Genomic DNA, 22,877 nt, shown 5'->3' with positions numbered 1-22,877 from the left:
CGTGGCCGGCATTGCCCGGCCGCAGCCCGCAGCCGGTACCCGCGCTCAGCCGTCGTGTTCTTTTTTATAGCAGATCCGTGCGGGGTACTCGAGCCCTGTTCCGAGCCCGTGAGGATGGCGTGCTTCGGCAGGGCAGCAGCGTCGGCGCCGCAGCGGAGAGCGGGCGCTCGGGAGGGCAGATCTTGTTAGAGGTACGTATAAAGTTGCTGTTGCTCAAACAGGCTTTTAATTACGCATTTTTAAAGTTCGCCTTTCATGTATGCCGGTGCAGCCAAGGTCACCTTGAGCACAATTGAAGGACGCATTTCGCTTTCGCTGTTTAGAAGTTTGTGAGCCTCTTTTTGGTATTTATTGGGTGGTTTAGATATTAATTTACCTGGGCACTAATTAAAAAAAAAAAAAAGGCAAATTGAGTGTAAGAGCCAGCAAAGAAAAAAGGATAACTTACGTACTGAGGCTGTGTAAAGCTAAGTATGTGCATGGATATGCTAGCTCAAACTCCGGTTTGTATGGGGAACTCTGTACATTAAGTATTACGGGAGAGGTTTGCGTCTGCTTGGAGAGGACGGTAAGAAGGACAAAATGTTGGGACTAAAGTTTTAGGCCTTGCTCTTGCAAATGTTGGCATACAGGGTGGGCACAGTCTCATTTCTGACGGCTTGTAGCTTGGCTGTAACGTAAGTTTCTTTGCGGTGACAGACGGAAGAGGCCGTATTGCCACTTTACGGTTTCTCTAGAGGAGAATGCCGGGATTCCTATTCTGATGCCTCTCCATAACAGAGCAGGTTAATTTGTAGTCTTTTGCAGGTATGCAATACAACGCTGAGTTGTTTTGCTATGTTTGACCTACCTTCTTTTTTCTTTGGCTGCGGAAGAATTCTTTACTGTGCTTATTATATGAACTATATAACTTCCTTTTTAAAATAACAGTGCAAGTTCTTCTTTACTGCTGCTTCTTCTTCTTTACTGCTTTTTAATCCCACAAATCCGTAGTGCCACTTATGTCAGCAGCACGTTCAGATTTAGGGGTGTGCTTTTGTGGAAAGCATTCCTTCCTCCGAGGAGTTTGCAAGCTGGTTTGACTACAGCTAGATCAGACGCATAAAATATACTGTGAGATAGGATTGGGAGAGAACGTTAATGAAATTTTTTGTAAATAATAGGTGTCCTTGAGAAGCAAATGTTGAAAGAGTGAGGTCATGGAGTGCAAGAGAATAGTAAACTTTTGAAAGTGGCTGAAATGTGTATCCTTGTGGCTGAATGGTGAAGAACAGTGGAAAAGCATAAAGGGATTATACTGACCTGTAATGGGAAGAAGAGCAGGGAGAGGAAAATACGTAGGTAGCTGATTAGTTGCTGTGTTTATGGAAATCTAATGTCCTGGGTTTTTTTATCATATTAAAATCATGCTGATTTCTGACTGCAATGAAACTTCTTCAGAACCTAACTTTTACTGAAGGGTGCAAAAATAGCAGTTTGCTAATTTTTTGCAAAAACCCATCACTGAAGTTATGTGCGCGTGCACGTGTGTGTGTATGTTTGTATGTTATTATTTTGCAGCTTCTGATCTTCAGTTCAACTCCTGTGTCATGGATGAAACTGCTTTGTCCCTTGGAACAATAGATGTTTCCTATTTGTCCACCTCAGCAGAGTGCAGTATCAGTAGATGTAAGCATTCCAGTGAAGAATGGGTAAGTAAAAATTGTGAATGTTACTAGCCATATTTACCTTATTTTTTTCTTCAAGTCGAAGGTGGACTTTTTTTTATTATTATGAAGAATGACGATAAGGCGTCACCTCTCGTGCATGATAAAGTTTGATTTTAATTTAACTTGAAATGTAAGGAGGAACCAACAGTTCAGTGCCGTGCCAAAGACTAGAAGAGAAAAACCCTATCAAACTATTGCTAGTCTTACAGTCTTCTGGTGTGATGTTACTAATCATTTTATATAGCAGTAAATGTGCAGAATCCCATTCTGGAGTAGACTGAGGTCAAAGAAAATCAAATAGAAAGCTCGTTGCTGTTCTGAAGGATATAGTTTGAAATGCACAAGTGAAAAGGATTGCGAAGCTAAAGATGCATGCTCATGTAGCCATTGTAGCTGGAGCTTTTCATGCAGTACAGGAGGCAGAGAAAATTTGGTGGATATAAATAAGGAGCCTATTAAAAGTCTGTGTCCTCTGTTGAGTGAGTCTTGGGATTTGGAGGAGACAAAGGGGGCAGTGAGCAGGGAGGGCTAGGTGGAGCAGGAAGAGCCGCATGGGGACTGGGCTGGTACTGGTTGGTTTAGAAGTATAGGTCAGGAAGAATTAGACATGGCTCTGAAGAGGAGGAGTTTGAACTTGATACAGAAAAAGAGTTGGAGACATGGTCAGGGTTGAGGGAAAGGACAAATGTCCTGGCAGCTGGCTTTTCTGTATAGCTAGATGTAAGTTACGTTGGACAGCAAGCTGCAGTAACCAGGAGATCTGTGAGAGAGTGGGATAAAGGCAGGCGAGACAAAAGAGATAGGAAGGAGGTTTTGCAGGAAAGTGGTGGTGGGTTCAGTCAGGGCTTGGAGGCAAGCAGAAGGAAGATGGTATTGTTACAAAGTTGGTTAGTTTTGGAGTTAGCGTTATGGAAGGTGATAGAGAAGGGATTGGGCCAGGCTTAGCATCTTGATGCTTGTTTATTTCAGAGGGAAGACTTAGCCTTGGAATAATTCCCAGTTCATACCGCTTGCCAAATGTGATAGACGCACATTTTAGTTTTTAGGAATCTTCAGTGTTGCTTTTGACTTTCTAGTTGTTTCTCACTGGGCCGGCTTTCTAGCTGAGTATGTGATGATCTGTATTTGTGTTTTCCAGCCCTTATGGTGGTTTAAGGTATTGGTTCCACCCTGCTTCTCTTCCACTTAAATGTGCTATTTTAAACAACGTTTTGGTTTTGTTTTGGTTTTTTTTCTGTAACTTCTCTTTTATTAAAAACTTAGAATATATGGTTCTGAAAATGGCAATCCGGTACTCATTCTCAGGCAAGCAATAATTCAGTAGATTTTAATGGGAACAATCAATGTCTTTGTAAAAATTGTAGTTAAGTATATTTTCATTATGTCCTAACACAGAGAATGAGTTCTGTGAATGCAGATACTTTGGATTTTCTGGTTCTGTAACCTTCAGAAAGACAGCATAACATTGGAGAAGGCACAGCGGTTGCTTTTTTATATCACTTTGCATGAAACTGCTGAAAAAGAGCCTACAGAGTCAATGGAGTTAGTATTTTGCATACATTTAGTCTTCTTGCAGTTTTATAGGGTGATGTCCAGTTAAAGCTTAAAACACATTGCTCATATTATAAACACCCTTACATTACTGAGAGTGTAATTTACTGTTAATTTCTTCCACTTTTCTCGGCGCTTTTTTATATCACTTTGCATGAAACTGCTGAAAAAGAGCCTACAGAGTCAATGGAGTTAGTATTTTGCATACATTTAGTCTTCTTGCAGTTTTATAGGGTGATGTCCAGTTAAAGCTTAAAACACATTGCTCATATTATAAACACCCTTACATTACTGAGAGTGTAATTTACTGTTAATTTCTTCCACTTTTCTCGGCTGTCAGTTTCCTTGTGGTTTCTTATTAGAGTTTTTATTTATTTTAAAATTTTGTATGTCAGCAAATGCTGCAGTGCTTAAGATACATAAGTACAACATTCTGATTTTGCTTTTATTTTTTAAAATCACATCATCTGGAGGTAATATAATTTATTTTAGAAAAATCTTGGAAAAATTTGCGCTAGTTTTACATAATTTGGGGGGGGGTAATTTTTATTTTTGTGTCTGGCAACTCCTCTTACTCAAAGTTTTCACGTAACCAGTAAAACATACATTTCTGGGTACTTACACAGTGGTCTTTTGTTCTGCAGGGAGAGTGTAACTCTAGGCCCACTCTCTTCCGATCTGCCACTTTAAAATGGAAAGAGACTCTGTTGAGCAGAAAAAGGCCGTTTGTGGGACGATGTTGCTACGTATGCACTCCCCAGAGCCGGGTAAGAAGATTACAGACTGGATTATGTTTGACGATAACGCATAGTTGCAGCGTAATGAAGTTTCAGTAGTTTTCTTACTTTCAGAATTAAGGTCACAATGTTCTTACTTCATAAAGGAATATAGTTTTTCACCTTTCTTTGTGGTTATATTTTCTTTGTCATGGAATTAATGGATGACACAGACCTATTGTGATGCTTTGTCTCCCGCTTTTCAGTGCAGACCTGTTCCTTGCACAAAACTCTTCAGCTCTTCAGAATTAGCACTAGGAAATAGTTTTTTCCATACAATCTGCTCTGCTAGATTAATAATGGGAATTTGGTGCTTATGAAAGTGTTAAGGCTTAGTTTTAGGATGCTTAATTCTCTATCCACAGAATAAGTACAGTTTTGAAAATAAGCAATATGCTTCCCTTCAGACTTGAAGAGGTGAATCCTGTGCTTGAGAAGACAGGTTGGTTTTCTACACCTGGCTGATTCCTGGCTTCTCAGCCCAGCCTGGAAACAAGGAGTGCCAGTTAGGATAGTGGGGATATTTGTCTGCTGGGAACAGTGTCAAGATGGTGGCTCTAGAGGGGTTGTGCAAGCTGATTTAAAATGTGAGTCTATTGAACTGCATTGGGCAGGCTTTCCGTAAGCTGAAGATGCAAAATGCTGATAAACGGCAAATACAGTTTGCGACCAGTTCATCGTGTAATTTGACTATGTGTACACCACGGGCTTTAAATTGCGCTCAGTTACACCTGCACTGAGCTCCATGATTGGCTGGACTAGGGTGAACATTTGCTTGTTTCTTTGATCAAGGAAAAGTTGTTATTTCACTCTGTTACTAAGCCGGAATAGAAGATTGTAGCTATGACATACAAATGTGGGATAGAAATCCAAATGTGCTGTGAAGGCTACATATGATATGGGCAACAAGACAAACAATTAGATAAGCTGAGACTGCTTCTAACAGACAACTTAAGTGTTTCAGCTTGTAAAAAGGTGTGTAGGAATCCATAACTTAGGCCCTTATACATTTAGTAATTAGGCTGTTAGTAATTAGGCTGTTCCTCTCAAGTTGGGAATTACGCTTTAGGAAGAAAAATCTTGTTCTGTATTTTGTCCATTTATTAAGGAACTAATTACCTGTCCTTAGATCCCACTTAGGAAAGGGGCATGACCTGATTAAGCCCTTTATTGCCTTCTGCCACAAGGAGAAAATACCATCCTTGCAGCAGATGGTAACAAACCAGAACCTCTCATTAGACTCTGGATATTTCACTTTTTTTTGAGCTGCCTGTTTTGTTAATTCTCTTAAGGAGAAGGGACGGATGAGTGAGATAGAATTTCTTAAGTGTGTTGGCCAAGCTAACACCTTGCCGGTGCAGGGAGTGGAAAGTCTTGCTTCTCCCTCTTCTGTTTCTTCCCGCTCTCCTGGGGGCTGATCAAGTTCACTAACCAAGCAGAAAACTACCTGCTTTATTTATTCATTTAGTCTGGCTGTCTTAGTTTTCTACCTTGCCTGAATGAAGTTGGCTCGTTAAGGGGTGTGATGAATGCTAGAGATAGTGTAAATTAGGAGGTGGGGGATAGTGTTTAGTGGGAAAGGGTAGAATGTGGTGGTGGGAGCTGGGCTTCTCTCTCATGGTGGCAGGGAGATGCTGTATCAGCTCGCTTGGTGTCACAGAACCACATCTTGACATAGGATCGGGGAAGAGTTAAATAAGGAAAAGCTAATGTGTGACATTACAGCTGGAGGATGAACTTCACAGAGTGAGGTTATAACCTAACAGTTAGAGCACTGGAGTGGACTTTGGCATTCGGTGGTACTTAACTTTGTTGGTGATTTTTTTGGGAGACCAAGAAGAAGTCATTTCACTTCTCTTTGCCAGAACATTTCATCTAGCTTTAAGATCCACAAAAAAATTACCAGTGAATAGTCAAAGTAATTAGTATTACCTTGAAGTTTCCTCTTAAGAGCCTAGAGCAATAATTTGTTGATTGTATGTACTACGCAGTTATGCTTTAACATGGGGCAAAAGACTGTGTGCTCCCACTGTAGCATGTAATTTCTACCTGATTTGTAAATAACATAGGACACTCGTGTATTTTAATCTGTGGCAAATGGTGTGTCCTAAACAAAATACAAACAAATGAGACCCTTATCTGACTCCCATTGCAAAATTGGTAGTGAGGCTGTTCTGCAGCTATGCGGTTGCTGGTAACCATCTTTCTCCTTCACTGTCCTGTTTTTGCCTTCCTTGACATGCACAGTCCCAGTGGTTTTAGCTGTAATTTGCTGTTGGTGTGGTACCAGTTTTATAATTAAATATTATTTGGGCAGAAAGAAACTAGCTTCTCGGTCAAGGTACTTACTTGGAATATGGAAGATGAAAGTTTTGGTCTTCCTGTCAGGGAGTATTTGTTTATCCAAAGTGGAACTGCTCTCAAACTCATCCCAGAACAGTTAATAGCCTGGCATGTAGAGTCTGTACCAGGGATGCAGAAGGCTGGATTGAGTTTGTTGTTCAGGGAGAGCGGGGATGTGGAGATTCGCCACCTAACCATGGATGGATTTCCTGACCCTTGGGCTGCCGTTACGCGATGCCTGATCTGCTGGCAGACTGGATGTCACAGACTGAAAGTCAAAAGACTCATGATTATACTAATGCTGAATGTGGCTTAATAAAGTTCTGTCTCAAAGATGAGTTCTGTATTATGACAAGTCCTAGTTTATATTACATCAGGATATGATAAAATACTCTGGCTTGAAGAATGCAACCAGTACAACCATTTCTGTATGCAGTAAAGCCTAGAGAATACTTTGAAAGTATTGGAGCTGGGAATAGTGACTTTCTGAATTTCATTTTCGTTTCAGAACAGTTTGTGTGTACTTTATAAGCAAGTTCAGCACTCCTCTGCTTTGGCTTTTGTTTATAACAGAGGTGAAAAACATTGCATTATTGTAAATGTTGTGATGACTGTAAAGACACAACTATTCTTAAGTTACAATAGTCCACCAATCTTTTTTTTTCTTGGTTTTGCAGGATAATTTCTTCAATGCTAGTATTCCTTCTTTGGGTCTACGTAACGTCATATATATCAATGAAACACATACGAGGTAATGTAGCAAGTCTTTCTTTTGCTTTTAAAATTCAGTGTGTTCTGATCTTACGGCAGGGAAATCTCTAGGATAATCTGGCCAGAATGAATATATATTGCTGTCCTAAAATGCAGGAATTGATGCTGACTTCAGGAAAGTAATGTACTTGTTAAATCCGGTTGTGTGTATCTGGGAGCTGGGCAAAGTCCTTTGGGGTTATAGGCAAGGAGTGTAAGGGTCAAACCTGTTTAACAAAAAACAGAGCATGTTTAAATCCTTTCTCCTTTAGTGCAAATGGCAGCATCCGTAGCATAAAGCTGAGAGGAGCCGTTTTATTCCCATGCTTAAGAATGACTTCGGGCTGCATTTTAATTTACTGAGCAGATCTGGCTCACAATTTAGGCGTTGACTATTATCACTAATGACAATTAAATCTGAACATGTCTTGCTGGACTGTCTCTCCTCTGCCTCAGTGGCGGAGTGCAGCTCCTGAAGGATGGTGTATATGACCTAAAAATGGTGATTTATCTTTGCACTATTGGAAATATATCTTGTGTTCTGGGATGAAGACACTGGAAGGACACAAATATCTTTTATTCTGTTCTTCGGAAAGTTAATAATGCTTGCTAAGGTTTTTACAGTAATCATTAGCATAAGCAGATCCTGCAGTGTTTGTCGTAGAGTCAGAGCAAATAAAGAGAGGCCAGCAGCCTGAAAGAAATGAGCCAAAGTGTCTGAGTACAAGAAAGGCAGCATTGTGCTGTGCTTGAGAGGGAGGAAGCTAATGTTAGAGGCTCTTCTTTTTTCAATTTGAATTAATTATTGTTTTTTGAGAGTTGAGCTTGTAGTTTAAAATACAGAAAAATAACAGAAATAGTGTTTAATTTTAACTTTTTTTTAAATTAGTTTCAAAAGTCTAATGCTTGAATGGTTTTGAATGGTCAGAGTTACTTAAATTAGAAATATACGGGCAACAAAATATGGGTTAGTGAATTATTCTGAAATAAAATGCCTTTAGCTCAGAACGTCATTATAGTCTGAAAATTGACAATTTTAATGACGTTCTGAGGTCCCATGGGGTTACATAGTCACAGTTTCTTGGCCTTCGAAAGCAAGAGGGGTTCTCTTTAACTGCTAGCATACTGTACCTGTATTGAGGCATAACTTTTTCTGAGGTGTGAATATGTCAGTTTTATAATATAACTTGACTGGGTCTATTCTGTGTGGTTTTTGTCTTCTATCATTGCTACACGATTAGAAAACAGATTTTTCTAATTATACTACGTCATATCTAAGCTGTAAAATGAATGTAGAAGCCTTTATACCTTGACAGATCCCTGCAATAGCTGTATGCTGTTGTGATGATATGTTCGTAGTTATCGAAACTGTTGTCAGAAAGAAGCATATCCTTAACTTTGCTTTATAGAAAAATCAATAAGGCTCTCAAACTCCGATGGGAAGGGGAAAATGGAAAAGCAATTAAAACAGAGTCACCAGTCTACTTCCCTGACAGCATGAATAGCAAAATTCTTTGTCCTTTGAGATGGTTTGAATATTTGTATACCATTGCGTGTCAGACTGTGCCGATGGCTTGTGCGTGTGCGCTCATCTTAATTATAGTGTGAGTGGCCTGTGCACTCAGGTGGTTTGGCCTTTTACAGTGTAAAAGCTCCTTCTCATCTTCCCTAGCTGGTTTTAACACATGTATGAATTTACTGAAACGTGGTAGGGAGGTTTAACAGCCAAGATCAGTAACGCAGGTGACAACAAGGAGTGAGACCTTGGCAGCACTCCAGTGTGGAAACCAACATGAGTATTGCCGCCCACGGTTCGGTTTGGGAGACTTGCTGGAGCGTCAGCGATGCATTGCACCAGCAGTCCTCAGGACAGGGTTTTTGCATAATACTGAGTGCTCCGGTCTTAGGAATGGTCAGAGTTTAATTTCTTCTTCCAACTGTTAGTTCTGCCCCATCACATCAGCTGTGCTGTTCGGGTGTCCCTGCTCTGTTTGGTTTGTGGAGTGACCCGCATGAGCGGTGGCCTGTCCAGTCCTGGCCTGGTGAGTGAGGTAGGGAACTGTGAGGAAAGAAAATAGTAGTGAATATTCACTGCTGGGGACTGGATTTTATGCCTTCCCGTGTCACATGCATCTTCTGTGATGTTAGGAAAACTGTTCAAAATAACATGCTTATATGGTCCAGAGAGTAGAGGACAGGGTTAATTTAAAAGGCAGAGACTGGCCACATAAGCTAAGTTGCCTTACTTAAATGCTTGAGAGATTTACTGATTATTTGGTGGTTCTGTTTCTGTTAAAACTTTGCAAGGAGAAGGTACCTAGCAGGCATGTAGGACTGGGTGTTTAAAAACACTGGAAAGGAAAAAAAGATTGCCAAAAAAGTGTTTTTAGTGTTGGTGGCTAATGCAGACATATTTTCAAAAGTGCCTGTGAGAGTTTACCCTGTGCATACAATGTGAGCAGCTTTCCCAGGAGGGCCCAGTGTTTCTTGAAGAAGTTGACAAACCTCTTAGCTGGGCATTTACATTCCTCGGTGGAAAGGGGAAATGGGCACTACAACTTCTTTTGTCCTCGCTGAGCTGGGGGGTTGGTTCCAGCGGACAGACAAAATGTACATACTGGTTTGTAGCTACTTTCCTGAGATACTACGGATGTTTTAAGACCAGTGTCACCCTGAATTGAAGTAATGCAGACCTCAGTTGGCTCAGATATTTTGTGCTACGCACCAGTTATTTCGTCTGTAACATTAACATATTGATGATTTACTAGAAGATACAGAAGCTTTTAGACAGCCCTTCGTAAAACTTTGCTTGCTTTTGCTTCTTCATTGTATTTTTAGGTATTTTTAAAATTCATTTTTTTGGCAGTGAAATATTTTGAGGGTCACCCTCAAATACCCTTCATATATTTGTAGGTACAGAGGGTGGCTTGCAAGACGCCTTTGTTATGTCCTTTTTGTGCAAGAGAGGGATGTTCATAAGGGTATGTTTGCCAAGAATCTGACAGAAAACGTGCTGAATAACAGCAGGTAAGATAATGCAAAATAAACTATTTTTTGTATGACTGATACATTATAATATGATTTAAGAGTCTGGAAATGGCAGGTTTTGAAAATCAGACTGTTTAAAATATTAGAAGATACAGTATCTTCAACACAGCCCTTCAGGACTGTGCTTGCAATTTCTGTTTGAATAATAAAAGAGGGGAGATTAAGAATTATATATCTCCAAATGAATGATGCATAGTGGGTGGACAGCAGATAGTACACAGAAAAATAAATTGCTACATGGGAACTCTTCAAACGTTTATCTAATTCATGTAAATCATTACCACTGAAGTCATACTGCAGTCATCAGAAATTGTCAGTGTTTCAGAGATAGTAGGAAAAGCAGCATTTCAGAGTACCCTGAGTGTACACCAAGAACGTGAGGCAAAACTGGAGAAAGGCTATAGAATGAAATACCCACCCTTTATTTTGTGGAGCTTGTTTTCTGTTTCGTACACTGCATTTTAAATGGCACGTTGAGCCCCTGATTAGCTATTAAGGTATCAGTTTTCCCTGGACACAAAGAAATTCAGCCGCACGCCCGCTCCTTGACTCTACTTCTGTCAGAGGCCACACACTGCCTATATTAACATTCCTGAGTCTCCTGAATTTTTAGTGTTCGAGTCCCATCTGAAGATGATAGCATCGCTTTTGAAAAGTAAAGCGGACCGTGTTGTGCCACAGTTATGGTGTATTAAACCACTTAATCTGTCTTAGATATGTTTTAAATGGGGAAAATAGCCCTTATAAAATTTAGTTACACTTTGGAAAACTGCGAATTCAAGAGGGAAGATACTGTAGAAGTGCAAAATAGCAACTGCATAGATCTGTCTAATGAGGTAAGTGAAATTGCTATGGCAGGAAAAAGAAAATATTAACAAAGAGGAGATTTCAGCTGTTCTTTCTGCATTTTTAACCTTATTAACCATTTCTGAAAATTGGCGATCACTTCGTATCAGTACCTGTGAACTGCGTACATACTGTTTTATATGGTCAACTTTGAGTGCATTCATCCATCATCCACCTATTTAATCAGAGCTTAGAAAACTATTGAATTAAATTTAATGCATTTGGAGTACACAGTACTTCAGTGTGCATGTTCTTTTATGCCTGCAAGGTACTCCTGTAGTAATACATGGCTCATTCCCAGCAGTTGTTGTCTGTGTCTTGAACTCTTGTTGCGGGACTGTCTCATAGGTTTTACTTTTTAATGCTAGAGTCCAGAAGGCCATTGTAGATGAAGCTTCTGAACCAAGTGCTCCGGGTAGTTTTGCTCAGACGGATCCTAAAGCTATCAACAAAGTGAAGAAAAAAGCTAGGAAAATTCTCCAGGAAATGGTAGCAAATGTGTCACCTGCTTTAATCAGGTAAGAAAAATGGCTCATCAGTATTGTCAATGGGTAGAAGGACGGCCAAGCTCTCTCTGTATTATACCAGCAGAGCTTGTAACACATTATTCATAAATAATGAATAATCATTCTAAAAATAATTAATTATTCATAAAAATCCCTTTTCTCATGTTAACTAATGAAATGGTAGTTATTCTTCATTTTCAGATGCAGCAGAAACCCTCTGCCTTTTCAAGGGATAAATCTTATGATAAGATTAAATAGACTTTTTTTTTTTCCCCTCCTGAAACTAGGCTTGGTGCTAATGCTTAGACCAATATTAGTATCCTTTGTTGTTTCAGGCTGATACAAGCGAGAGCAGTTAGCTGCAGCATCTTAGACTGTGAAAGATCTTTTTTCCAGTAGCCCACTGAATATCATAAACTGTAGTTATAAATATCTCAGAGAGTGTCTTATCTTACATAAAATCTTCTACTGTGGTGTCTACCTTTACTACTAAGGATGACTTTGTCTCTGTAATGTTCCTAGTCCCCTTCACCGACTTTTGTGATGCAAACCTTATAATTTTGTAACTATTAAATTCTTCCGCAAGACCAGATACATGCTGTCACCTAACATGTCACCTAACTAGCTTAGTTATTGTAATTGATCATAGGACCTCTATTAACTTGCCCCATATGTAAAGTGGTCTCTGCCCTTCAAACAGCCTTCGCTGAGGTTGACAATAACAAGTTTTGTGTCATAACTGCAGGAGGCTTGAAATGTGGTTACTAACCATGGCTTAGCTGATGGGCAAAAACTTGTTAAGCAATTGGATTTTATAGTCATTTTGTTTGAATATAAAGTAATCAGATTTTATGGCTTTGCCTTTAGTCATATAGAAGCAATATAAAATGGAGGCAGCAACGAATAAATCTTTTTGAGTTGTGTTTATTCTTCCTTCAGGTTGACTGGCTGGGTGCTACTGAAGTTGTTTAACAGCTTTTTCTGGAATATTCAGATCCACAGAGGTCAAATAGAAATGGTCAAAGCAGCAACAGAGGTAAGGGAGGGTGGGAAAGAATCTAGTAAGGCAGATTTCTGATGTAGTTTCTATTAATGTTTACAGCACTTTCTCTTTTTAGGAGAGTTCTGATAAGTCTGTATGATATCAGATTGTAGATAGACGTGTCTCATATCTGTGAAATAGTGTTTTTAATTAAATATAATGCTCTTTGAGTTGCGTAATGTAAAATACTATGTGAACTCTGGTTTTACCTTTGTTTCAGGATCAAATTTTAACTATCGGGCTGAATGATTATCTCGGATAACCTGCATCCAGCAGCATTTCTTTTTTTTGTGCTGAGGCAGCCAGTAATAAATTAGTAGGTCTATTTAGGATTTTTCACTCTTACCTTAACTTGGAATAAAAATCCTTAAGAAATAAACTTTTTCTATTTCTTATTAGCAATCTGTTCCCAGTCCTTCGATATTTATTGAAATTGATCAAAATAACTCCTAAATTCTACTGTTTTCTTTACACTCAAAAGAATTGATTCTTTTTGCAGGGTTTACCTTAGCAAGATGGATTAAATAAATAAAACAAACAAAAAAATGGTTCTTAATATTTTCTGTTATCTTTTGATTACAGTGTTTGGGAACCCCACTACTCATAGATCCTTGCCGATACCTAATAGAAAGAAATAGCAGTACTTGGGTGACACTGATGATTTGGCCATATCCCTTTAATTGTTTGATTGTTGTCTCAATACTGTGAGTCTGAAGAAACTGGGAATATTAATCATTGTTTCTTGTAATACATACAACTAAAAACTACAGTCTATGAAAATTAAGAAGTACAGTTGACTAAAATGTTCTGGTTTTCACGCAGCTGTGACAATGAGAGGTAAACAAACTGAATGATGGTAACCGGAAAATACCATCGGTTCTTATAATATGATGCTAGCAGTCTCAATGATGGATTTTAGAAAAGGAGTAATATTCCACAGTTCTTACCGTCTTCTCTCTTTTTTTCCTTCCCTCTCCACCATAGATGAATTTGCCTCTTATCTTCTTGCCTGTTCACAAATCCCACATTGACTACCTGCTCCTTACGTTCATTCTTTTCTGCCATAATATCAAAGCACCCTACATTGCTGCAGGGAACAACCTCAACATCCCCATCTTCAGGTAATAACCTCTTCTTATTTGAAAAAGACTGTGGTGGTGGGATCTTCAGGTGACCTATTGTGCAATATATCTTGTGTCCAAGTGTAAGATAATCTGAGTATTATTGGGCCATCATGTAGAACTTCTTTGGTTCCTATTACATGCTCAGAGAGAGAGCATAACAAAATCCTTCTGAGAAATTCTGTCGTAACGTAGATAGAATAAGGAAGGATATTCTCTTCTTCTGGGAGTCTCAAAGTGGGTAGGTGACTAAGGAAAGATAAGTATGTGAAAAAGTTGTGAATGTTCAACTCTTCTTCGTGAAGGTTAATGAGCTGGCTAATAGGCAGCGACAGTACTGAGTGAATAATACTTTCTGGGAAAGTACTCCAGTTCGGTCTCTGTTTAAATTATATTTCTGGTAGCTGAAGAACATAAGAAGGTCTTTTAGGTAGTATTTTGCCAGTGAGACAGAATTTGGGGATAACCGATTTCTGAAAAGCTGCTGGATGTTGCAGAAAATGACGAGGAAAGAAGGGGGATACCTTGACTTAGAGGGTGTTTTGCACCGGTAGGTGCTGGTCTGTGATGATCCCAGTAAGAAAGGCATTCAGACTCTATAAAGTATCAATTAAAATGCTGTTTATTAGGGCAAGCAGTATAAAGAAGTATAAAGAAAGAGAGACTAGCATAGTTAATCTAACATCCCTTTAGTTGCTGGGAACCCCAAGTTGCGCAGCATCCAGCGGGCCTCCGATGCATGCGCAGCATGCCATGTGGACCCTGCCCACAGAAAGGGTTACCCCATTTTGGTCATTTGAGCTAGTATAGGATTTTCTTACAAGAAGACAACTCTATCCATCATTTCTTCTGTCAAGCAGAAAGGATGTTCTCATGAGAACTTCTTGCTGCGCTGTTACATAAAGGCAAGGCCACGCAGGTGGCATAATTGCTGGTAGCAAGTGGGAGCTGCCTGCAGGCTGCTCTGTTAAAATTAGCTGGCTGAGCTGATTCTGCAGCTGAGGGGCATGTGCAGCACAACACGGGCACAAAGGCCATGCTGTATGTGCAGCACAGCACAGACTTGGGCCAGCTCAGGTTAACTGTTACGTGGGTCACCAGCATCTCAATGTACAATGGTCTCCCGGTCAGGGTCACTGCAGAGGGTAAGTGGTCTGTCAAGGGAGTGAAATGGAGCAAGACAGTGTAGAGAAGCCTATTTCTTAAGTTAAATAGAGTAATATTCATGTTGTCCTATCATGTGCAAATAGTGTAATACACTTTAGGAATTTCAGTAGTTTCAGTTTCTGTTGTGTGCTAGGAATTTTGTACTGGATGTGTAGTAGTCTCCTGCAAACTAAAATCAATGAGTATAATTCTTCTTTATTATGTAGCACATTGATCCGCAAGCTAGGAGGATTTTTCATTCGACGGAAGTTAGATCAGAGCCCTGATGGTCGTAAGGACTTCCTCTACAGAGCTTTGCTCTACGTGGTACGTATTTCTTGTCTTTGTTTCTGTGGGCAGCATTTCAGTGGGGTGGCAAATGGGAAAGTGAGCTCCATCAGTCTGGGTATGTTTTTTACTGCCTTGAATTTGTCTTAGGCTTCATGCTGCAAAAAAAGGATACATTTTTGTATGAAGTCTTGAATGTATAGAACAAAAGAGAATTGAATGCCCAGCACCTTTGAGGATGAGCAGATTTTCACCTTGCATAATCCTTATTAAAGAAAGTGGAATTAATACTCTCTGAATTAACGTTAAACTTAAGCCTTGTTTCTCTGACTTCTTTTGTACTGGGGCATATCTACGCTGATTCTGTTAACTTAATGAAAGTCTCTGTTTATGATGGGCTGATGTAATCCTTTGTGCCATTCAGTATAATAGCTGTATTTGCATCTTGGAAGATGGGATGTACTGAGGAACCAGAAGGAGAGGGGTATGCAAATTTGCTAGATCAACTGTTGCTAGAGATGCTGTTCTTGAACAAATGGCATTATACTGCTTGTATATTCATGCAAATTTAGCTGCAGTTTGGTCTGGGTTTGTGTCAAGCATTAATTTACTGCTTTTGTTTTTTTCACAAGTATTCATGCCAACCCATGATCTTCCAATGTTTTTAAAAGGAAATGGTTGCTGACAATATATTTCAAATGTGAATTTGCCAGTATAATTAGATACTTATTTTTTCCTCTTTTCCAAACTTTTTGTATTCAGCACATAGAAGAATTGTTGAGACAGCAGCAGTTTTTAGAAATATTCTTGGAAGGCACACGGTCTCGAAGTGGGAAGACATCTGGAGCTAGAGCAGGTCTTTTATCTGTGGTGGTGGATGCTCTCTTCTCAAATGCTACTCCTGATGTCCTAATTATACCTGTGGGAATCTCCTATGATCGCATAATTGAAGGTCACTATAACAGTGAACAGCTGGTAAGAGCAATTGAACACCTTGTTTTGCTTAGGGCACCTTCTGTTTATGTGCAAGAAAATGTGTTACATAGTTAAATGATGTGCTAGTAGCCACATGTACTTGGTGTTAGTGTTGAAGAGTGTAGAGCCATGAGTCACAAAACCTCTCTGATAGGGAGTGCTGAGGTATGGGTGACATACTTCTAAATGCAAATTCATGACCTAACAAATAATATGTTCAAGTGGATATCTAAGGAAAACAATAGTTCTCTAGATTTACTTGAAGTTATAAGGTCTGTCAAAAGATTTGGCCTTGTTTTGTCTGTTGCGTGCATTTTAATTTTAAACATAACCTTTTAATTGCAAATTGGAAAAAACCCAAAACAACCACCCATGTTTTCCAGGGCAAGCCTAAGAAGAATGAAAGCCTTTGGAGTATAGCTAGAGGAGTCTTCAGAATGCTGCGGAAGAATTATGGGTGTGTCAGAGTAGATTTTGCACAACCATTTTCCTTAAAAGTAAGTTTGATATTTTGAAGATCCTTTTGAAGGTTTGACATTTTTGATGTTTCAATAGTGGGACACATTTATTTTGATTTTTCTCTTTGTGGGTTATCATCACTAGCATTATCTGCTGAAGTCCATTCCAGTGGGACAAAAGTATCCCTGTTCTGCTGAAGGTGTGAGTCTTTGGACACATTTGTGTTAAGCTGAAATGTCTCAGAGTGGATATAAAGGGTTGTGTTAGGTTTGAAATGGTGTAAGTATTCTCACTGGAGTTCTTTGTTTGTTTTGTTTTGACAAACAATCTTTAAAATGATCCTTGTACCATGTTTAAGTTGTAGAGACATTTGGAGTTGAAGGAAGCTGAATACTGTTCTCCAGTTTGAGTAATTGAACGGTTTACACTGTTGTTGAGGAAAGGCATTTATCTCACTGGGTTTTTAAAACTGCTAAGCAAATTAGTAGCTATAAAAGTATCATGGATCATATATCATAAAAATCTGCATATTCTTTGAATGTCATAGTTTATTATTAGTTTACAATTATTACCTATACTGGTTCACCAAATACTGTTGTGTAGTTTCTCAGGGAATGGGGTGGTGCAGCACTAGCTGCCTTCACTTTTAAAATTTTCTCTGATCTCTGCAGAATCTCCTAGTACTATACTTAATTTATCTACATTTCACTAATCTGTGTTCTGCTACAGTATACCTTATTTTTAGTGTGACTTTAATAAGATTAACTACTGTAACAACAACCTACTAGAACATTATTCAAATTAATTAGGTGTTCTTCTTTCTGCCCTACTTCTCTCAGAAAAGCAGTAGGTTGGAGAGCTTTGGAGGGTTCAATTACCGCAGCATGAAATTATCGTGACCGTCTGCACTGCGTTATAATTAGCGTAGTAGGGAAAGAGATTAATTCGCTTCCAAAGGAGAAGGCTTGGGTCACTTCCAGGCTATTCTTGGTAGGGAGTCAACAATTGTTCTTGGATCAGTATAAGGAAAAGAAGGCTATCTACCCTCAATCTAGTGAAATCCTGATTACTCTATGCCTTCCTAGCAACCTCTGTCAGGTCTCATTTGTATGTGTATTCATTTTTGTACTCCAGAAAGGTAATAAATGACGTAAATTGTTTAAGTATGCCTTAACCAAGATTTGCAGAAGTGTAACTATTTTTAAATTGATGTAGTTATGTCACTGTAGGTTTTTCTAAAGGAGAGGAGCTTTGAGGGTTAATTTTGGGCATCTGCAGTTCTGTGAGCACAGGCTTAGAAGCAGAAGGGAGTGAGCTGGCTGTGAAAGTCTTAAGCAGCTTTCCTGGGAGGGAACTGTTTTCCTGACCAGCAGGTTAAGTGGCTCTTTAGTTTCCCACATCAGTCTTTATAGAAACTGAAAGAACACAGTGTCCTGAAAACAGAATAATGTAAATGCTATCCTGTAAGGAGAGGTGTCTGGCTTTTGAGAAATTTGGGATTCAGGAATTCCAAGCATGCAGTACCCTGCCTGCTTCCTGGGTGCTTTAGTTTGTGGCACTGAGGCAGTCTTGCAACTGGAGTTTCTACACCGGTGTTTACCTATGGAGAAGTTCCCTATCCTGGCGTTTGAGGAAAGCAGCAGCAAGCAATAATTACAGCTTCCGTGTTGGTTCTGAAAGGGTGTTAGACTTTGCTCTCATTCATGTTAATGAAGGCAGTTCTCGTTAATTTAATCATGGAGAAGCTAGTCTCAAAGGAGTTGTTCCCAGCAAGGTGCTGACAAGGGTTATGTATTTGGTTTGTTGCAGTGTTTTTTACGAAGTGTGGATTCCTTGCTGTGGAAAGTTTTGCCTTTTCATAAAATAAAATCAAAAGTGAATAAAATGTTGCAAACTTTCAATTTCTGTGACCTTATTACTGCTCTTTTAGTGTGAGCTATTTTTAATCACAGTTGCATTTTTGAGTAATGGCCTTTTTCATATAATAATATTATCAGCTGAATACAAGAATAAGGTGGAAAAAGTACAAAAAAGATCAAATCTTCTCTTAACAGGAATATGTAAACAGCCAAAGCCAAAAACCTGTGCCTGCTCCTCTTTCTTTGGAACAAGCTTTGTTACCAGCTATACTTCCATCAAGGTAGAGATTTTTTTGGGTGTTCGGGAGAGGGAGAACAGGTTGGGGTTTTTTTGTTTGTTTGTCTTTTTAGTGTTCTGCATTACATTCCAAGCAGTGCTTGAACTCCTCAAGGGTAATCTGGTTGTGTATGGAAAAACTAAAAACTTACACAATTGTAACTGTGCAATTTATTATGAGAGTTGCATTCTTTCTGGGGAGCTCTGTTTAAATAAGCTTGAGGAGGCTTTTTTTTTCCTCCTTTTAATTTTAGTGACCTCTGTTGGTTTAATTTTAAATTTCATGGAATAACTTAGGGAAAAAACCACACACTTAATGAAAAATGAAGGATTCATTTTTAAACCTCACAAACATTTCGGGTGGGTTTTGGTATAATTCCAAAGCAAATAGGACTTGTGAGTGAGTACCCCTTGCTCAAGGTGACGACTGTCACTCAGAAATGCAAAACTGTGCTCAAGGGCTAGATCTGCGTTTGTTACACATACATACATTTTAGTTGAAGTCTTAGCTTGACTTGTACAAACCTGTGTGGTCCTAGTAGAGACAAAGTCAGTCATTTGTCTTTAGAAAGTTGTAGGTCCATACAAAAGACCATTTCTAGTTTGTAGAGAGGCTGGACTGGAAAATGCTTTTTAGGCAGATTTGCTTACGCTACTGTTGTCCATATTCACTGAAGGGAAAAGAGCTGTGGGGTGCAAATGATATAATGGCAAAATCAGGAATAGCCATAGGACAAGGTAAACGTTCTGTATTGCAATTTTTCTTTTGGTAGTCTTGGATTGTTGTTTAGTGTGAAGAAATAATCTGGAAAAGTTAGTAGATATTAAAATTTTTGTGGAGCTTGTCACACATAACATTTTTGTGCCCTTACCAGACTGCGTAGTGTTTTTTTGCACTGTGGTTCAGTTAGTGTATATAAAAAAAACCCTAACTCAGTCTAGGTTATTTTACATTTTGATCAGAATCTAAATGTCATAATGTGAATTTTTATTCTGTATTCAGAGCTAATGATACTGTAGATGAAGGTACAGAGGCCTCACTGCCCAACTCCAGGGATATCACCAGTGAACCTTTCAGAAGAGAGCTGATATCCAACTTGGCTGAGCATATTTTGTTCAGTAAGTGTTACAGTATCACTATCAGCTACCTGTTTTGTTTTGCTGATTGCATGAACTAACTTGCTGTTTGGTAATGTCATACTTCCCAATTCCCTCCATTCAGGTGATCGTTTCGTGACTTCATATGCTCTCTTGACAATTCTCCACCCTTTGCCTGCCTCCCTCCCTCCCTCCTCTTCAAAGTTTAATAAACTCTCTTTCTGATTAAGTACAAGCTTACAGCTTATTCTGTTTGTTTTGGTAACTTTTGTATTCCTTGGACTATAGTATACTGAACTTGCTGTACTCTGAAGTGTTTGATTGTCATATTGATACACTGATTTCTTACCACTTCATGTAAGAAGTTATTGCAGTGTCTTAATGGCATTATTTAAAATAGTACTCATGTGAACTCATCTAGCTGCATGGACCGGTGTCGCCAGGTTTTATAGGTTATGTGGTGTATGCTTCAGTCAGTAGATCTGTGATTTGTGGTATAAGAGATGCATACAAAACGGTACTTAGCTTAGTAGACATTTAAGCTTTACTCAGCCTTTTTAGTTCAAGTTACTTTAACTTGATTACTTGAATATTGTTACTGTATAGACATAATACATTTTGTATTTCATGCAGAAGGTTCTGTGCTAGTATCACTATTTTTTTTTTTTTTAAATGGGACCCTTGTAATAGATGTTCTGAACTTCTCAGGTGCTTAACGAGTTTATCTTGTTTACTCTAGCTGTTTTTTTTTTAAATGGGTAGTCTTGTAATGATGTTCTGAACTTCTCAGGTGCTTAACGAGTTTATCTTGTTTACTCTAGCTGCTAACAAGTCCTGTGCTGTGATGTCTACCCACATTGTTGCCTGTTTGCTGCTGTACAGACACAGGCAGGTAAGGCTTCCATGCTGCTTAAATTGCCAAACATTACTTTGGCCTTGTTAATTAAAAAAATAGTATGCATTTTACTATTGTATGATACTAATAAAAGAAGAAAGATGCATTTAAATTAAAGTGGATTTCAGGTAGTCTGAGTGCTAATATTCTAGTTAGTAGTGGATGCTTGAAGATAAGCCATTATTGATGGAATGATAATAAATACTTATGTGGAAATAGATTTTTGTAATTCAAAATGTAGTTACGCTTTTTTAAAAGAATACATTGTTTTGGTTCATTGTATTAAGATTGTTTTATAGATCTTAAACACATTCACTATTGAATATGCTAGCAACTCTTCTGTTCATTTTCAAATGAGTTTTGCTGTTCCTTAGTACTAGAATATTATACCACGATGGCAAAATGATACTAATGTTTAACTGAAGTCTTGTGCATGGGGCATGGAAGAAATTATTTTTCTCCTGCAAGTGCGTCTAGCATTTTTTCTGAAATTCCTTCTGCCTCTAATCTGAAACTTTTATTGCACGTAAATCGAGAACAAATTGAAAAATATTGGTGAGATATGTAATCTTCCTAGTCGAGAACAGTATCACTATTCCTGTCAGTCCAGTCTTTCCAATTTCCTAGAATAATGGGATCAAAGAAGCATTTTACAATGTGATCTGAAGCCATCTTGACAAAAAACAAGGGAAGGAAGTGCTTGAGGAAGAGCTTTTCCTCATGTCCCCAAACAATTGAAGAGAAGTTCTGCTAATTACAGTATTCCCAGATAACTGAGCATTCGTTTTATAGCATAGGTAATGGAAATACGATATCTCTAACATGTTCCTAAAGAACAACTGAGGTCTTTGCAGGTTGTGAAATAAACCAAGAAGCAAACAAAAAACTTGGATTCTCAAATAGCTGCATGGCTTTAAAATATAATTGCATAGAATTCAAAAACCTGTGGACTATTTTAGCAATATCTCTGTGAAAACAAGGTTTTCTAATACTACTGTTGTGCTTTGGATTTTTGAAAATTAATGGCTTGTTTATGTGTTTGCTATATACATGGTTATGTGGTTTACAGATAAACTCCTGTGTAAAAAAAATTGTTTCACCTTGTGATTTTGATTTTATTTCTAGGGAACTGATCTTTCTAGGCTGGTGGAAGATTTCTTTTCCATGAAGGAGGAGGTCTTAGCCCGTGACTTTGACTTGGGCTTTTCAGGGAACTCAGATGATGTTGTCATGCATGCCATCCACTTGTTGGGGAACTGTGTAAATATCACAAACACTAGCCGAAACAATGAGTTCTTCATCACTCCCAGCACAACGATACCTGCTGTCTTTGAACTCAACTTCTACAGCAATGGAGTACTTCATGTATTTATTAGAGAGGCCATTATTGGTATGTGGGGTTTACCAAGGAGAGACTTTCTTGTGACTCATGAAGTCAAAGTACCTGCAACAATCTCCCCCACCCCCCATTTTTCATGTAATTTACTTACATATATTTCTTCCCTCCCTGCTTCAGCCTATGTTTACTCTAACAAAAACAATTTTAAAGTAAACTTGGTTTTGGTGTGTAGAATGTTTCACTCATTTTTCTCATCGTCCTTTATCTTTCTTGGCAGTATTCATGTATCGGTCACTGCCTTAGGTAAGGCCCTATCAGAGTTCTGAGCCAACATGGCAAAACTTGTGCTTTGGTCACTAATGTTTTCATGAGATTTTGTTTCAGTCAGACATTAATTGGACACAAATGGAATAGTGGTGAATTCTGTCTTTATTCTTCAATTGCATGTGTAATGTTTGCTTTTAGGCCTAGAAATAGACAAAGCAAAAGTTTTATGTTTCCTTTGCTATAAAGCTCTTTGGAAAAATAAACTTTGTTTATGTTTGTTTCTGCTCTAGCCTGCAGTCTTCATGCGGTTCAGAGTAGGAGGTACAGAAATGGTACCAATGGTGCTTCTCCCAGTTTGATTAGTCAAGAACACCTGGTCCGAAAAGCCGCCAGCTTGTGTTACTTGCTTTCTAATGAATTTACTGTATCTTTGGTAAGTAAGTAGTTGCATTAATTGTCCACACGTCAATTTTTTTTTCCTGCTTGTAACTGCCTTTGTTACCTTAAAGAGAATTTATGCTTTCTTCAAGTGTCACAGTTCTGATACGTTCCTTGCAAGTACAGTCAAATGAGTGTGGGTAC

General features: G+C 38.7%; 1 protein-coding gene across 2 annotated transcripts in view; it reads left to right on the top strand.

Annotated features, from left to right (window-relative positions):
- Positions 1–74: 74 nt before the first annotated feature.
- The window catches only part of GPAM (glycerol-3-phosphate acyltransferase, mitochondrial), a 34,657-nt gene continuing 11,854 nt past the window's right edge, over positions 75–22,877 (top strand). For both annotated transcript variants that reach the window (XM_009277867.2, XM_009277866.2), the window contains exons 1-16: positions 75–191; positions 1,561–1,691; positions 3,905–4,027; positions 7,057–7,130; positions 10,043–10,156; positions 11,392–11,541; positions 12,469–12,565; positions 13,556–13,692; positions 15,066–15,165; positions 15,889–16,101; positions 16,485–16,598; positions 18,615–18,700; positions 19,700–19,815; positions 20,616–20,686; positions 21,815–22,079; positions 22,586–22,728. In XM_009277867.2, the coding sequence (XP_009276142.1) occupies positions 1,590–1,691; positions 3,905–4,027; positions 7,057–7,130; positions 10,043–10,156; positions 11,392–11,541; positions 12,469–12,565; positions 13,556–13,692; positions 15,066–15,165; positions 15,889–16,101; positions 16,485–16,598; positions 18,615–18,700; positions 19,700–19,815; positions 20,616–20,686; positions 21,815–22,079; positions 22,586–22,728 (1,905 nt within the window). In that variant the 5' untranslated portion in view covers positions 75–191; positions 1,561–1,589. The remainder of the gene's footprint in view (positions 192–1,560; positions 1,692–3,904; positions 4,028–7,056; positions 7,131–10,042; positions 10,157–11,391; positions 11,542–12,468; positions 12,566–13,555; positions 13,693–15,065; positions 15,166–15,888; positions 16,102–16,484; positions 16,599–18,614; positions 18,701–19,699; positions 19,816–20,615; positions 20,687–21,814; positions 22,080–22,585; positions 22,729–22,877) is intronic.

Source organism: Aptenodytes forsteri, unplaced genomic scaffold (genome assembly GCF_000699145.1).
Source record: "Aptenodytes forsteri isolate BGI_AS27 unplaced genomic scaffold, ASM69914v1 Scaffold15, whole genome shotgun sequence".
Classification (NCBI taxonomy): domain Eukaryota; kingdom Metazoa; phylum Chordata; class Aves; order Sphenisciformes; family Spheniscidae; genus Aptenodytes; species Aptenodytes forsteri.
Note: the sequence above shows the minus strand (reverse complement) of the source record. Positions and strands in the feature narration are given on the sequence as shown.